This window comes from Camelina sativa, chromosome 3 (assembly GCF_000633955.1).
Source record: "Camelina sativa cultivar DH55 chromosome 3, Cs, whole genome shotgun sequence".
NCBI classification, from domain to species: domain Eukaryota; kingdom Viridiplantae; phylum Streptophyta; class Magnoliopsida; order Brassicales; family Brassicaceae; genus Camelina; species Camelina sativa.
The window spans coordinates 7,635,443-7,651,918 of record NC_025687.1 but is presented as its reverse complement, the minus strand read 5'-3'; the positions used below and the strand labels follow the sequence as shown (position 1 = coordinate 7,651,918).

General features: G+C 34.2%; 2 protein-coding genes and 1 pseudogene across 2 annotated transcripts; all 3 read right to left on the bottom strand.

The window, feature by feature from the left end:
* Nucleotides 802-2,729, bottom strand: LOC104775802 (protein SRG1-like). The gene is made up of 4 exons (XM_010499736.2): nt 2,370-2,729; nt 1,928-2,175; nt 1,511-1,838; nt 802-1,302 (listed from the first exon to the last, which is right to left on the bottom strand). Exons 1-4 carry the CDS (start codon nt 2,625-2,627, stop codon nt 1,060-1,062), a joined length of 1,077 nt encoding a protein of 358 aa, XP_010498038.1. The 5' UTR covers nt 2,628-2,729; the 3' UTR covers nt 802-1,059.
* On the bottom strand, nt 9,593-11,609 carry LOC104778753 (annotated as a pseudogene).
* On the bottom strand, nt 12,708-16,461 carry LOC104778752 (probable alpha,alpha-trehalose-phosphate synthase [UDP-forming] 2). Its single transcript, XM_019241532.1, has 15 exons — nt 16,314-16,461; nt 16,129-16,229; nt 15,468-15,853; nt 15,260-15,374; nt 15,043-15,144; nt 14,807-14,957; nt 14,636-14,724; nt 14,487-14,535; nt 14,277-14,377; nt 13,991-14,178; nt 13,789-13,906; nt 13,527-13,685; nt 13,315-13,437; nt 12,914-13,044; nt 12,708-12,797 (listed from the first exon to the last, which is right to left on the bottom strand). Exons 1-15 carry the CDS (start codon nt 16,453-16,455, stop codon nt 12,764-12,766), a joined length of 1,989 nt encoding a protein of 662 aa, XP_019097077.1. The 5' UTR covers nt 16,456-16,461; the 3' UTR covers nt 12,708-12,763.

Sequence of the window (16,476 nt, the reverse complement as noted above, 5' to 3'; positions counted from 1 at the left end):
ACGTGATAATCTTGAGAAAAAGACACATGACCCAAAAGTTGGGCGTAAAGAAAGACATGATCGGGTAATGTCATAATGACATATCGTCGTCAATAATTGCTGTATTTGTTATTTTGACTAATAACACCTTTGCTTATTTAACTCGAAGTTTTTGTTTTTTTTCTGTAATTCATAATATTTAATTGTCTTATATTTACAAATCAATTTTATAGTCACACTCACACCTTAATTTAACTGAAGTAAAAAAAATATTTAACTTCTCTGCCTTAAATTAACATTGAAATTGTACATGGTGTGACGGTATAACGATGGACGAGAAGCGAAATCGAAGAAGACACATGCATGCGTTTCCTTTCTATGACGAACAACTAGTACTTACTCTTCTCTCTGTTTAGCCCAAAAAAAAAGTATTCTCTCTGTTTTATTAATCCGATATTAAGAAAACATATTAAAAACTGATTTCAGATTTATAAAATCTGTGTATCTTTTTGCAACAATTTATTTTCCTAGAAATTAGATAAATAAGAAAGAATAGAAGGAATATTAGACAACGAAAGTGAAGGCTCCAAATAAAGATGTTGCACACAGTAAATTCAGGGCCGGCGATAGGGAGGTGCAAGGTGTGCATTTGTACTGGGACCACTTAAAATTAACATAAAAACTAGTGTATTTTAAGGCCCAAATTAAAAAAAAAAAAAAAATTTATATGTAAATAAGATCCATTTTTCTAAAATTGAACTGGGACTATAATTTTTTTTGGGATATTTACACAGGCCCTGAGTAAACTGGTACTAGTATTACTGTTTGTTATGTTTGCATGTGGACGATGACGCACAAGCTTATATCATATTATTATATCAAACACATAAGTACTAAATAGTAAATACTAGTGAGTTTGTCTTTTAACAGATATGAACCCATAAAGGAGAAGGACGGAACTTACTTAATATAAAACCAAAAAACAAGAGAAGGGTAAAACAGGGTACTAGGGTAGGTGTACACACGACAGTGACTAGTTTGAGAAAACAGAGTTTCTTGGCGAACAAGATATCGGGTCCCTTAGATTCTCAAAGCATCAAGATAAGATTTTCCTTCGAGTTCACGGGAGAACAAGCCATTCATGTAGTCTGTAGTTTTCAGGCTTCTAAACTTTGCTGCCTCTTGCCTTTGAACAAGGCTTCTCGCCGGACCAATTTCTTTATCCAGTCCCGTACTATGAAATGCTGCAATGGACAGTCTCTCTTTCTCCGAGTTCACCATTCCCCGATGCTCGATGCTTCGGTACGTCCCGTTCGTTATGATCTGCAGTACCATTACCCATTAACTGATCGTCAAAATATTTACAATAACACATGTCACGGTGGGTCCAAAAGCGATAGTCTTGTTTTGTCAGGGTTTGTTGAGAATGATAGACTTCCAACTCAAATCAGTTAATAAAAAGTGGGTTAGTTCATCAAAAGTTCTCTGTTTATATTGATGCCATATGGTCTCTCCATTTAATATGGCTTACCTCTAAGATGTCTCCAACATTGACAACGAAAGCATTTGGTAGAGGTTTGACAGAAACCCACTTGCCATTTTTCTTGATTTGGAGACCGTCAACTTCATTGACCTGCAAAAGTATCGTGAGTCCGACCGCATCGGAATGGGGAGTTAGACCGGTAACCTGATCAGGTTGTGGACACGGCGGGTAGTAATTCATCCTCATACTCTGCGACATATCATCACCAAATAATTCTTCCATCTCCTCTGGTTTGATCTGCAGGGCTTCCGCCATTTTCGCTATTAAGATCTTAGCTATATTCCCCACTTGAGTGGAATACATCTCTACCGTATCTCTGAAAAACATAAACCAAAACGTAAACAGAGAGACTTTTTGGAGTTACTTAAGAATGTTAAATTAACACATTTTGATGGAATGCAAAACCTAAAAGGAAGAGGTAGCTTGGGGAGCAAGTGAGGCTTGCGGAATTGAACAGGTTGCGTTACAAGGAAGAACAAATCTCCCCAGTCGAGTTTCTGATCATCTGAAACCACAAAAGCTTGTCCAAACCCTTCCATCACCTTTGGTTGCTGCCACAGCTTCTTTTTCTCTTCCATGGGAAGGTTGAAGAAATCTTGAATCTCTGACTTGATTTTTTCCAAGAAACTTGGGTCCATTCCATGGTTTACAAGCTGTAGATGATCACAAAGACGTAACCAAAATGATAAAATTTGAAACAAAAAGTGTTAGGCTCCATTTTGGGTTTAACATGGTAATAAAAACGAAGATAATTAATTCTCATACTTGCATGAACAAGTCTAATAAGCTCCACGTACGGATCTAACATCGATTATATCGTAAAATAGTGTAAAGTTTGAGACTTTGCCTGGAAAAACCCCCACTCTTTGCAAGCGAAGTCGAGTTTCTCAACCTCAGAGTCCACGGCGGTTGAAGCACACAACCGCTTCATGTCGATGATTGGGATCTCGGTTGAGAGACCAGAATCATCGAGGACTTCAGTTATGTCTTCACGATCATACCGGACATACCTGGGAGGAACGGTCGTGATCATCTTCTCCTCCACCATCTCTTGAACAGAAGGAACTATGATAGAGCTCCACGAGGTTTCTCCTTTGGTTTCCATGGCGGTTCTCTTCTTCTGGAGCAACGAAAAAAATGATGTAGATTTTAAGCTAAAAGCCTGATTTATGGAAACTACTTTTGGTTTTATTTGAGCATATATATGTCTGTGTGTGTATAATCCTATATATTGTAGACTTATTTATAGTTCAATGGGAAATCTTCATAGCTTAACAAGTCATCATGTCATATTTAAAACTTCTAATTACTTTTGGTAGAAGAATAAATCATGCATTGACTCTTTAACTTTTTATTGACTACTCCCTCTATATCATAAAAGATGATGTTCTAGAATTTTTCTTTGTATTACAAATGATGATTTCTTTAGTGTATTTAATGTATTTATTCTTAAAATCAAATTAGTAATTAATGTTTTTACTTTATAATGAATAACTAAATATATACATGCATTTGAATGATAAGTGTGAGAAAAATATGAGTAAATGAGTATTAAAAGGAATATAAAACCAAAGTACTTAATAATACTACAACATTTTTTTTTTAATCTTGGTGAAAATCCTAAAAAATCATCTATTATGATACAAAGGGAGTATACAAAATTGGTATGTGTACAACTATTAAATGTATATATGAATCAGCTAATATAAAAATTCAATCTATTAAAGTTTATCAAAATATACATAAAGATAAAATTAAGGAGATAATTAATTTACTTTTAGATTTAATTTAAGTATTAACATATAAAAATATGATGTTATAGATATTCTGGTTTATTTGAAAGCAACATAAGATGACAAATTAACATCACTGTTTATTTGACAATATTTTAAACATAACAAAAAATTGATCTTATTTTTAGGTAAATACTAAGTCACTAGAAACAAATAAAGAAAATGGAATGAATTTTTACTAATACCTTAATTAAAGAAATACATCAAAGTGACAGAAATATAAGAAATACTTGTTTACAAATGCATAAATCCACACATACCAAACCTAATCACTACGATCATCTTCATTGGTTATACAAGTGAGATGGTCTTGAAACAGTAGATAAAAGAAGAACAAAATTTAATTTTAATAGGTGAACAATATAGATCCAGAGTTTAAAATATCTCTGTCAAGACATAAAAGTTGCTGGGAAGATAAAAGATTTATACAGATCTATATTGTTCCTATTTTATTTATTATTATTTTTTTTAAGACACTCAAATTCTGATTAATGATGAGAATGCCCTAAATAAAAAATATAAGAATGTACAGTTACCAAAATAGGAAAAAAATCTGTCAAATAATGAAAAGTTTTCTCGCCAAAAACGAAAAATTTCCCGCCAAAACTTTTTTTTTCCCGCAAAAATCAAAAACCAAAAATTTTGAAATAAAATGTTTACAAGATTTTTAAAGGGTTTTTTGATAAGTCATTTACAATAAAAGCCTTATAAATACTTTTAAAAACCTTGTAAATTTTTTTTGGTGGGAAAATTTGGTCGGAATTTTTTTTTGTCAAAAAGTTTTTGACGGGAAAATGTGTCGGAATTTTTTTGGCGGGAGAATTTTATTTTTTCATTTCATTGATTAAAAACTTTTTTATGTAAAGATAAAATGATCATTAAAAATTAAAGTAAGGCAAAAATAAAAAAGATATTTTTAAAAAAGGTATATAAAAAATGATATTTTTAATAAATTCTCTTCTTAGTTTTGGCCTAGTGTAGTGGAGCTTTGTCAAAAACCCAACCCTACCTGATTTATGGCGGAAAGTGGAAACTACTTTTAGTTTTATCTGAGCATAAAATGAATGATCGCCCTCACCCATAACAATTAATGTGAAGGAAGTAAAGCGGTTCACGGCAATGAAGGATTTCATTTTCTGTTAATCTTAACTAGGATGTTGGCCCGTGCGTTGCCGCATAGGAAAGTAGCCTACATTATTAATTTCATATTTCGAGTGGAAACTTTATAGTAACTTTTTAACTGTGTAGTAGAAAAGTCATAAATAGTGACTAAAATAAATCAACCAAATTAATTAAATAAAAATTTTGTTGTATATATAAAAATCGATTCAGTGACAATAAGAAAATAATGATAAAGATATATAAATCAAGGCTTGATGAATCACACTCAGATAATCAATTTTGAAAGATATTCACATATAATAAAATTTAAATCATTATTCTATCTAAATTTACAAAAAAGAATAAGAGAAGCATGGAGAAATAACTCATGATTGCAAGCCTACAACCAACCAAATTGAGTAAAAAGATAAATCTATGAAAAATTATTAATCACAATCAATTAACTAAATTAATACTTAGAAGATATGGTCGATTTATGTATTAGATGGAAAATGACACCAAACAAAAGTTAGATGAACGAATCAGTAAATAAAACAATCCAATTTAACAAAGATAAGTGAATCAGTGTTGAGTAGAACATTGAAAGAAAATAATACTAATAAATTTTAAAACTTGGAAGTGTGAAACAATACTAAAAAAACAAAAACTCTTTTCAAAGTCCATAAAAATCTGTATACATATAAAAATAAAGAGATGTCAAAACCAAAATGTATGAAATAAAAAGATGTGAAACAAAAATGTGTGAAAACTACCAAGTGCAAACATTGAAAGCTAGGGATACAACGAAGAAACACAACTGTTGGATCAAAACATTGCAACTTTTAAGATTATTAAAAAATCTAACTGTTAGATGAGACAATAAAAACCACCCACAACTAACCCGCTATTTCATTAGCTGATGGTAATTCATATTGACGTTTCCTCTTATCATATCCTACCATATGGATTTTCAGTTCCTCATCATTCCTGCATTCATATCGATCTCTACCCTTTCTAAATGTTTTGGCTATAATATTATTTTCATCAAGCATGTTTATTAGAGCTAACAAAATTTGCTCATCTACTATTTCTTTCCCATTTGGAAATATAGATAACCTATTTTTCAACTCATTAGCGGTGTCAGATATATACAATTGTAAGAATTTAGGTTGTTGTCCATCCAACGGTAGAAGTGACCCAATACTATGATAATTTTCACCATGCACTTTAAAACAAAAAGGGCCTGCTGAGTTTAAAATTGAATGTCGGCACCTATAGAACACATAGAGAGCATTACAAAAGTTTTTTCAACGAAAGCGGAGGTTCTTGAATGTTAGGCAATTTGACACGCCCTTGTTTACAACATATTGTAAATAAAGGTCTTTTCATTTGGCGATCCCAGTACTTTCCTTAGGCCATACTAAAGCATCACAATCCCCACACCTTATTAATTGATTCCGTTTGGATTTTTTTGATGACATAGGTTGTTTACCTACATTCAGTTAAACCAATTTGTTTATTAATTACTTACATTATGTTTTTAAAAATATACAGATTACAAAGTCATCAAAGAGCAAATAAGTTACCTTTAAAAGATCTTTTCTTTCTAACTTGACTTGTTATTTGAATTTTCTGATCTTTGTCTTTTCTTTCTCGAATTTGATTTTTGTTGTCATAATTATGTCTGGCTTTTTCTTCGACACTCTCTATTTCCATGCAGAATGCTTTTATATATTATCAAAATGTTTGATATCCAAAAAGTAAAAGAAAATAAAATTTCAACTAAAATTTCTAATAAACTTTACTTCAATTTTTACAATAATAAAACTAAACTGGATCATCTATATCCAATTGACATCCCTCATAAAAAAAAAAAGATTAATACATTTATACCATATTTGTTAAAAAAATTAAATATGTTAAATAAGACAATACAAGAACATATATAAAATTATACCATGTTTGTTAAAAAAGTTTGGCTTATTCGTGTCTCTAGCATCACTACATGTCATCATGTCTCTCGTATCTCTTTTTCAATTTTTCTGGGTTACCGTCGCTGAGTTACCACTGGTCGGGTCTTACTCCGGGCGAATAAGATGACGTTATTGATATTTTTGTTTTTCTGGATCGTACTGTCGTGCAAGAGAACATTACAAAAAATAACTATATGACCACATGTATTACATTCTCTACAAAATAACAATCTTAACAATGGGCACGATAGATATGTCGGTTTTAAATTCAGGATAAATACTAACCAACGTGTTGCGATGCAAACTCAAAGGAGTCCAGAGTGAAGATCGATGCTTTTTAAGCTATTCATTAAGAAAATTAGCCTTTGTAAGCCCAGCGATGAGAATACTAACTAACCAGTTGTAAGAATGGCAACAGTGGCGGTGGCGAGAGAACGTACGGTGTAATCAACTTGAAACAGAATTGCAAATTGCAATCTATTAGCAAATTAAGTCTCAGCCCATGATAAAGAGAAATATCATTTCAGACAAAGCTTCCTAGAATTGTATATGGAAAAAAACTTCTCAATTCTAGGAATTTTTAATCAATTATGCTGATATGCATATATTATCATGCGATGTAGGTAGCAGAACAAGCTCTGTTCTTATGGAACAACGACCAAGTAGTGGGTTTAATTGCTCAGAACAGAAGCGTGATCCATCCTATCATATTCGGTTCGCTGAAAAAAGCACAGAATCTCACTGGAACCAAGCAGTTCACGGTCTAAGCGTGAATATAAAGAGAATGTTCATGGAGATGGACCCTGAACTCTTTGAAGGTTNCCAACGTGTTGCGATGCAAACTCAAAGGAGTCCAGAGTGAAGATCGATGCTTTTTAAGCTATTCATTAAGAAAATTAGCCTTTGTAAGCCCAGCGATGAGAATACTAACTAACCAGTTGTAAGAATGGCAACAGTGGCGGTGGCGAGAGAACGTACGGTGTAATCAACTTGAAACAGAATTGCAAATTGCAATCTATTAGCAAATTAAGTCTCAGCCCATGATAAAGAGAAATATCATTTCAGACAAAGCTTCCTAGAATTGTATATGGAAAAAAACTTCTCAATTCTAGGAATTTTTAATCAATTATGCTGATATGCATATATTATCATGCGATGTAGGTAGCAGAACAAGCTCTGTTCTTATGGAACAACGACCAAGTAGTGGGTTTAATTGCTCAGAACAGAAGCGTGATCCATCCTATCATATTCGGTTCGCTGAAAAAAGCACAGAATCTCACTGGAACCAAGCAGTTCACGGTCTAAGCGTGAATATAAAGAGAATGTTCATGGAGATGGACCCTGAACTCTTTGAAGGTTGCCATCAACAGCAGTACGAAGAGAAACAAGACAATCTAAACAAGTGGAAGAGCAACGCCAAGATAGGTGGCCATCATGTTATAATTCTAACTAACACCGGCAACAGTTAGGGCATGTTCTTTATCTTGTCGCAGGATTGAGGCGAGCGACCAACGAAATTCAACGTTATTCACCACCGGTAATCGGATGTCTCTGGTTTTCTCCGCAACTGTTTTGGTGAGTCGCAGCGTCTCCGATATTAACATCGGCGTTGTACCCTCCCCATATATTTCTTTCCAAAATTTTTTGGTCGCTACGAGACCCATATTAAAAAATAAATTACGCCCCTTTGTGCTACAGATATTGATCTCACGTCCTTTTGTTAGTCTACTTTAACTTGAAGAAATTAAATGTAAGTGCTATCTTGAGTAAATTATCTAACCGACAACACATAGACAAACATAGTATTTAAAAAAACCCAAAATTTCGTTAATCTATAATCTAAATATGAGAACGAAAAGGAAAAGGGAACAAAACTAATTTTTCAGAATGGACACTAACAAGTTTATAAACATACCTTGATATAGAGATTGATGTAGGTTAATTTAAAATCACTCCAATAAAACAATTCTTTGGTTTTATTTTTAACTTGTAAAAATACTCTGAAAACGATAAATTCGAAACTTGTTTTTGTATTCCATAGAAGTTTATATATAATAAACTAAAATGTGTAAAATAAAAAGGTGTAAAACATATAGGTGTGAAACCAAGATGTGCAAAAATAAATAGGTGCGATTTTTAAAAGATGGAGATACGTACGACGAATAGATGCAGCATTAAAAGGTACGATAATTAAAAGATGAGGGTACGATGAAAAAACACGATTATTTGAAAGAAAAAGACTTGCAACTCTTGGATTATTAATAAATATCAATCATTAGATGAAATAGTAGAACAATTCTCATCCGTTGGATTAAAGATGATACAAAAAAGTGAGTGTGCTATTGTATATAGATTTATTTGCAAATTGCAATATATAGTCTATGATTTTTGGACTACATACTTACATATATGGAAGTAGGACAATCTCATAAGTTTGGTTTGTTTTTGAGATCACAACTCTTTGCATTATGTGGGCATAATTTTAGACCTTCGGCTAGTCAACAACTTTTAGAATTCCACCAATACTTTTTTTTGTTCAGATTGATTATTGTAGGTCCGAATAATTTTGGTCTTAGCCTCGTACTTCTCCTTGTCGGGAGGGACTAAAAGTTTTCTCAAAGAGTAGATTCTAATTCTAGAAAGCAGATTACTATTTTATATGATTCTATCTAACACAATTCTTGGTAATTCCACCATTAGTTTTTTTCATTTATATGTTGAATCTACTCAACGAGGTTTCTTCTAAAATTTCAAATTGGAGCCTGTTTCATTACATTTATCAAAAAAAAAAAAAAAAAAAATTGGTCAAAGATTACACATTATCTATCATTTGGAGTTTAGATTAGCAAATCCAATAATTAGTGCAAATGACGGAAAAGCCTCTAGGCGGTGCCACATAACCCAATGTACCAAACACCACAACGCGGTAACAAATGCTGTCACCACGTTGGTGCCCATTCAATACTCAATATTCAATTTTAGTTATTTGGTAACGTTTTAATAAGGTAAAAATATTTGCAGGAAGAAAAGGGATAAGAAAAACAGAAAAGAGAATATTTGCTTCACGATGAAAATAACAGCTAAACAAAAAGATGAGTACTCTGTATAGAGAAGAATACAACAGTCAGCAGGCTATAACCGTTTCGATTTGTTGATATAAACTCAAGAAAAAAAAGAAAAAAACAATTAATTAATCTTAAATCTTATGAAGCAACAGCAGCAAGCCTTTGTTTCTTCCATTTATATGCAGCCTCAACAATCTTCAGATTCTTAGTCTGCGACTCTTCTGGGAAGACACAATCAAAGTATTCTTCGTACTCTGTAGAACCGTCTTCTGTAGTGATGGCCTTTCTCTTCTTGAGCTTCCTAGGGAGCTTCGGTCGAACGATATCAACATCTCCTAGCTTACCAAAGCTCGTCTCCATGTTCACCCAATCTTCCAATAATGACGCACGTTCTTCTTTCAGATCCGGTGTGCAGTCCTTGTAATACGTGTTGGCTCTGTCGAAAACCGCTCTGGCACGTCTGATGCAGTCGGTAACATCATCTTCTTGTTGTTGCGCTTCAAACTTTGCAAAACTAACCCAGACCTTGTAATGCTTTGTACGGTCCAAGAGTCGCTCATATAAAGCTCGTGTCCTCTCTACTTCCCCTTGTGATATCTCAAAATCAATGTATGCCTTCCACAGCACCTCGGGCATGTCAAGAGCAGGCTGAGATATTGCAAGTTCAAATATGGCTCTAGCTCGCTCTGTTTCAGCAAGGGACCTTTCTAACTCAGCAAACTTGGTCCAATCATAGCAGTTCTCAGGAGACCATTCAAGATACCGTTGATATAGTTTTCTACACCTATCTACGTTTCCCAGATGGAGTTCTATCTCAATGTATTTCTTGAATATCTAATCTTTTGGAGCTTTTCCTATCGCATTGTCTAGTATCCGCCGAGCACCAGTGAGATTCAATTGCCTTATCTCAAACTGTGCAGCGAGCAACCTTATTTTAGCAAAAGAAACTTTCGTGTGAGGGATAATCTTGAGGCATTCTCTGTATACAAGTCGCGCACGCTCCACATCTTCAGTTTCAATCTCTTCAAAGAGTGCATAATTAATCCAAAGATAGATATATCTCTGCCAGTACCATTTCTCCTCTGCCGGTGGAACATTAGCAATAGCCCTATCGTAGATTTCTCTGATCCTATCTTTGTTCCCTACACTCTCTTCTAGCCTAAGGTAATCGAACCATGAATCGTAGTTCAAAGGGTTCTTTCTTACTTCATCTTCATATTGAAACCTTCTTTTGCCAATGATGGCGTCCTCAATCACTTCTTTATCCCCATAATGTTTCTCAAACGAAACATACTTCCTGCACAAATCCTCAGTTCTTCTTCCTATAGGAATACGATCCAGAGCAGACTTGTAGATAGACCTAGCTCGTTCTACTTCCTTGCAACCTTCTTCAAATTCAGCAAAAGCCACAAAGAGTTCTTCATCGTCTGGAAACTTCTTGGTGGCGCGTTCGTACACATTCCTTGCACGCGCGGTTTCACCTTCTTCCATCTCGAACTTTGCGTATCGGATGTAAGCGGGAACTTTCCGATGGCAAAGAACAATTTCTCGCAGATTGATCGTGCAAGTTCGATTTCGTTATACTTAAGTTCGAATTTAACAAACGAGAGCCAAGCTTGTTGATAGGGTGACCAAACCATCCACCGCTCGTATACCTGTCTAGCCTCGGCGATATTCCCAAGCATCTCTTCCATGTGAGTATACTTGTACCAAAGCAGGTCGACGAGAGGGAGGATTTCAACGGCACGGTCCCAAACGTTTCTCGCGTGTTTGAACGACTTGTTCTTCATCTCGAACTCGGTGTACTTGAACCAAATCATATAATTCCAGTCAAAGCTTCCCAAGGCTCGTTCCCACACGAGCCGAGCATGTGCGTTATCATTCTGTGAATCTTCCCACTCCGCATACTTGATCCAAACATGGATGGTACATGTTCCGCCGCGGATCCAGTCCTCAAACCCCTCTCGACGTCGGAGTCTGTACTCGGAAACCATAGAATCACCAATCTTCTGCTTGGGCGGCCGGATCTCATCAGCTTCTTGCCTTTCTCGAGCCTGGCTGATAATCTGTTCGGCTTGATTTGCACCGTTGCGGGAGTTTTGTTCTTCACTCGCTTGGGGCTTGGAAGCTTCACTTCCGTATCCATCCTGGTCATGTACTCTTAAGCTACGATCGAAATCTTTGAAAGAGGTATCAGTTTCCTTTAGTTTTGCTTTCCTTTAGTTTGCTTTCTCCATTAAAACCTAGCTAGTTAAGGATCTGATGACAATTAATATGCTCTCGTTATATTTATAGGCTACATGTTTCTAACTACAAAAAGGAAAATGGGGATTTAAAGAAAAAGAAAAAAAGAAAAAGAAGAGAAGATTTTCCTTATATTCTCCAGAAAACGTGTTTAGTTTTTTCTATTTTTCCAATAAGTCAATTTTAGATAAAACTACTATACTATATTTCAAACATCAATTTTTATATTTATCTTATAAAACATAAATCACTGAGACTTTGCCACATAGACTTTAGCCAAATATATAATCTTCTATATACGAGACATTTAGAAGGTTATGTATTTTTGATTTATAAATATGAATACTTCTCGTACGAAGGTAAACTTTTTGTTTTGTTTTGTAAAAAAACTAGATTTTTATGTGTTATTTGCTGATGATATTACAAATTAATTAAAGATATAGTAATTAAGTTTGACAAGAAAATAGATTTAGTAATTAATAAGGTTTACAAATGGTTTAAGTCCAAGACCTGGAACTTTTTTTACATGTCGATTTGTCCAGTGTCTCCATTCACCAATTCCTTTCTTCCGACATAATTGATCAAGCTTTTTGAACTTGTGTTGTCATTGCGAGTCCGATATAATTCGCTATCAGAAAATGAGTCTGTCAATCTTGTCGTTGGAACTGCAACTACAAGCTTGTGGAGCAAGTCTACTACATCGTGAGATGAGTGAATGACGTAGCGAGCTTTTGTACGAGTTTGTCCAATAGCTGCAGAGAAGTAATTCTCTTTCTTGAGGTCAAGAACGTTCAACGAAACCTTCCTTTTCTTCTTTAGGGAATGATTACTTGATGGAGACTTGGACCTAGTTTCATGAGATAACTTGGGCGACAAGACTTCTGATTCAAAGAATGTGTAAATGTCTTCGTCCTGTAAAATTTATCGACCCATTTGTATGAAAAAGCCAGACGGATATAATCTAAAGTCTTATTAGTATAAAGAGTATGACAAGCTTTACCTTCTCCAAGAAGTAACCACTGCAAAAGACAAAATCAAACGGTGTAGTCATAGATTTTCTATGCACTATTTCTCCCAAAACACGACCAATTTCTGTCCCCTAAGAAACAAAGAAAGAACAACTTATATAATCAAATTGATATTTCGAATGTTGCATAATGTAGCTCATATATATAGGAACATCTCCAAAAAAAAAAACGAGAAGCATTTATTTACCTTAGTCTCACCAGTGGCATGGACTTCAACAGAATGGTTTCCTCGAACAACATCAACTGATGCATTAGAAATTGGTCCTCCACATAAGTATTGTAACATGTCTCTTGCTTGTGCTCTCCCGAATTCAACATCTTACAAAAATAGTTATAAAAAAAAAATGGAAAAATTTAACAAAAAGTTATATTGCAAGGTGGAAAAATAAATCCCAATAATAAACTATTATAGCTCACCTGCGTGTTCGTAATTCCATACAAGCGAAGTCTCGCTTGCTTCAAAGAACGATCTTGGAGTCCGATCAGTGAAGTACTGAAAAACATTCTACAATACACAAAAAAATTAACCAAGAAAAGATTTCAAGAAAGATATAAATTAAAAGATCATATATATAGGAAATTACTAACCTTGGCACTATCAACCCAATCGAGGTTCATGTTTTGAGGCATATTTGTTACCCATTCTCCATTAGAACGCTTTAGGAACCTTCCATTTTCCGCAGCCAGCCACATATTATACTTTCCAAAATTCTGTATATAGTACGACATCAGTCACAAATAAATATAAAAATGTGTGATAACAAGCAAAGATAAGAGAATAAGAAAGATATTGATCATACTTTGTCTAATATGTCTCTTCCGCTTCTACTCAATACAACTACTGTTGTTTTGGGATCATTGCATAATGCTCTCAGTGTTCCTTTTAGCTCTGAGTTTAGTTTAAGATCCATTTCCTTAGTTTGGCTACTCATTGGCGCAGTGAGTGTTCCATTAAAACCCTGAAAACATATTTTACAGTTTATTAATTAAAGCCAAGTAAACAACAAAACCATGAAACTCTTTAAAAGAGTAAGAAAATATCCCAAGCTAGCTTATAATTACCAAGATTATCAGTCTATTGTTAGACTGCGAATATCGTTGAATCATATCTTGCTGTGGAAGTTCATGTGGGGTTTTCCTAAGTTGCATCTCGGATTCAGCAATAGTGTCATTGAGTACACTGCATAGAGATGACCAAAAACTTAGCATAAGAGTTACTGTTTTCAAGAAAAGTTATGGTTTCTTCTTCTACTCTTTCGATTACCTCATGAAATCATCTCCCCATTTTTTAGCAGAATGAATATACACATACTGAAAGTTTACTCTATATCTTTTTTCCCTTTCTTCAGCTGGCATAATTAAGGCTTCTTTAATGGCAGAAGAAACTTCTGTAACATTCGAAGGGTTCACAAGAAGAGCTCCAGCACCAAGAGACTGTGCAGCACCTGCAAACTGTATAGATTATATGCAAAGAATCAGTTACTTTAAAATTTAATCTAAAGCATTAGTAAATTTACTGCTAATATAAAAAATGCAATTATTTTTGCTACCTCACTGAGAACAAGAACTCCTTTTTTGGCCTCTTGACAAGCAACAAATTCATAACTAACAAGATTCATTCCATCTCTCAATGATGTTACAAGCATTACATCTAAAGAAAAAAAAGAAAATAAACTCATCAAAGAAGTGATATATATCTCTAAAAAGGACTATAACCATATCAAGAATGATCACCACATGTAGTGAAGGAGATTAATTACCTGCAACCGCGTACAGTGCACACAAGTAACTGAAGTCAACAGAACAGTCCTATATAACAGAGAATATAGGAGACAACTTTATCAAGAAACTATAAAGAATGCATATAACTTATGAGAACATGAGTTACATAGAGAGAAAGCAAACAAACCAGATGATGAATTGGAAGAGAAGAGACAGAACCAAATCGACCATTGATGCGTCCTACCAGTCCATGAACTTGGTCTTTGAGCTTTCGGTCTGTATATAAAACATAATCTCATAAAATTGATGATCAATGTTATCTAAGTTAAGAAGCATAATAGAATATAAATGTTTTTACATTCAGGGACATCATTTCTTGTTGGCACAGCAATTTGCACTAGCACTACTTTATGGCGCCAATTCGGATTTTCTTCAAGAAATTTCTCAAATGCAAGATACTTTTCTGGAATCCCTTTGATCGTGTCAAGACGATCAACTCCTAATATTACCTGTCAACACCCAAATGTATTACGTAATGATCTCTTCTTTGTAACTAAGCATCAAACTAAAAAAAAGTTAGAAACAGATTTTTACCTTTATGCCAGCAAACCTCTCTTTAAGCTCATTAATTTGCTGTGTGGCTTCAGGGAGCTTACATGTTCTTATAAACCGATCCGGATCTATTCCAATGGGGAACTGAAAATACCGAAAGAAAACATAAATAGAAGATATATTGTTATGATGTACTGATTTAAGTTTTGGAGAAACTAAGTATGATTAAGATGTTAAAGATTTGAATATGAAGTCATACAACAGCTACTCGAGTGACTCTGCCTTGATCCACAACTCCTTCAAATGTTGCTTCAACTCCAAGAATTCGAGTACATGTACTCATGAAATGGCTTGCAAAATCGTATGTGTGGAAACTAAAAAAAACATATAGAAAAATTGTAAAACTCTTCTGACTCAAATCAAATGATTCCTAACCATATACGACTTTTTCAGAGTTTGAATTTTACCCGAGTAGATCAGCTCTAAGAATGGAACGAAGAAGCTCTGATCGCGATGGCAAGGTTTTGTAGACCTCTGAGGAAGGAAATGGTGAATGGAGAAACCATCCAACTTTGATGTTGTTGTTGTATTCTTTGAGATATTTGGGAAGAAACATGAGATGATAATCATGGCACCAAACAATATCTCCTTCTTCATAGTTCTCAACTATGGCATCAAGAAACATTCGGTTTGCTTTCTTGTACGCATCATATTGTGTTTCAAAAGTTTTGTTTGTGTCATGAGGATCTTCTTGTGGAAGTCCCATGTAATGAAGGATTGGCCACAGAATACCGTTGCAATAACCATTGTAGTATTGATCAAAAACTTCATTAAGGAACACAGGGATGCAGTTCTGCAAATTAGAAAGAACAAAAACAGAGTAAACATCATGTTTTGTAAAATATTTGTGAGTTTTCATATGATAATTGACATCATTTCTTTCGAATTACTAGACTCTTGTAACATGTAAATATTTAATATTTCAAAAGTAATGAAAATTGAGAAGAGTAGTCTATAACTCTTATATAAGAGACTATACGCGTTTCTATATATTTTTAATTTTATCACGTACGTAAGATTCCTAAATCGCTAATATTTCAATAAAATTGTTTGGAAAAAAATTCGTACCATTTCAGCTAGCGATTTAGATAGTGCAGTTTTCTCAACTTCATTATACACATCAACTCCAGGCCATCCAACCCATTTGGTATCAAATTGAGATGTCACACCTTCAAGTTCCCACCAATAAAAAAAATTATAATTTATAATTGTGATTTTATGTATACAATATATAAATATGTCTCATGGCTTACCTAGAAGACCACTGACTAAACCACCAGGACTCATTTTCATAGACCAAGAATTTTCCCCGGTTTTCTTTGCAGAAACGGGAAGCCGGTTAGCAACCACAAGCAGTCTTGGCCTTTGACCACATGCACCATCATTAGTCATCATTTTCTTTCAAACTTAGTGATC

Excerpts from the sequence above, each read along its gene's own strand:
- LOC104775802 (XM_010499736.2), bottom strand. The coding sequence starts at position 2,627 with ATGGAAACCAAAGGAGAAACCTCGTGGAGCTCTATCATAGTTCCTTCT. Across the intron at positions 2,176-2,369 it reads AAGAGTGGGGGTTTTTCCAG|CTTGTAAACCATGGAATGGA; the intron begins GCAAAGTCTCAA and ends GATCATCTACAG. Across the intron at positions 1,303-1,510 it reads ATGTTGGAGACATCTTAGAG|ATCATAACGAACGGGACGTA; the intron begins GTAAGCCATATT and ends ATGGTACTGCAG.
- LOC104778752 (XM_019241532.1), bottom strand. The coding sequence starts at position 16,455 with ATGATGACTAATGATGGTGCATGTGGTCAAAGGCCAAGACTGCTTGTG. Across the intron at positions 16,230-16,313 it reads TTTAGTCAGTGGTCTTCTAG|GTGTGACATCTCAATTTGAT; the intron begins GTAAGCCATGAG and ends GGGAACTTGAAG. Across the intron at positions 13,907-13,990 it reads TGGGGAGATGATTTCATGAG|TGTACTCAATGACACTATTG; the intron begins GTAATCGAAAGA and ends ATCTCTATGCAG.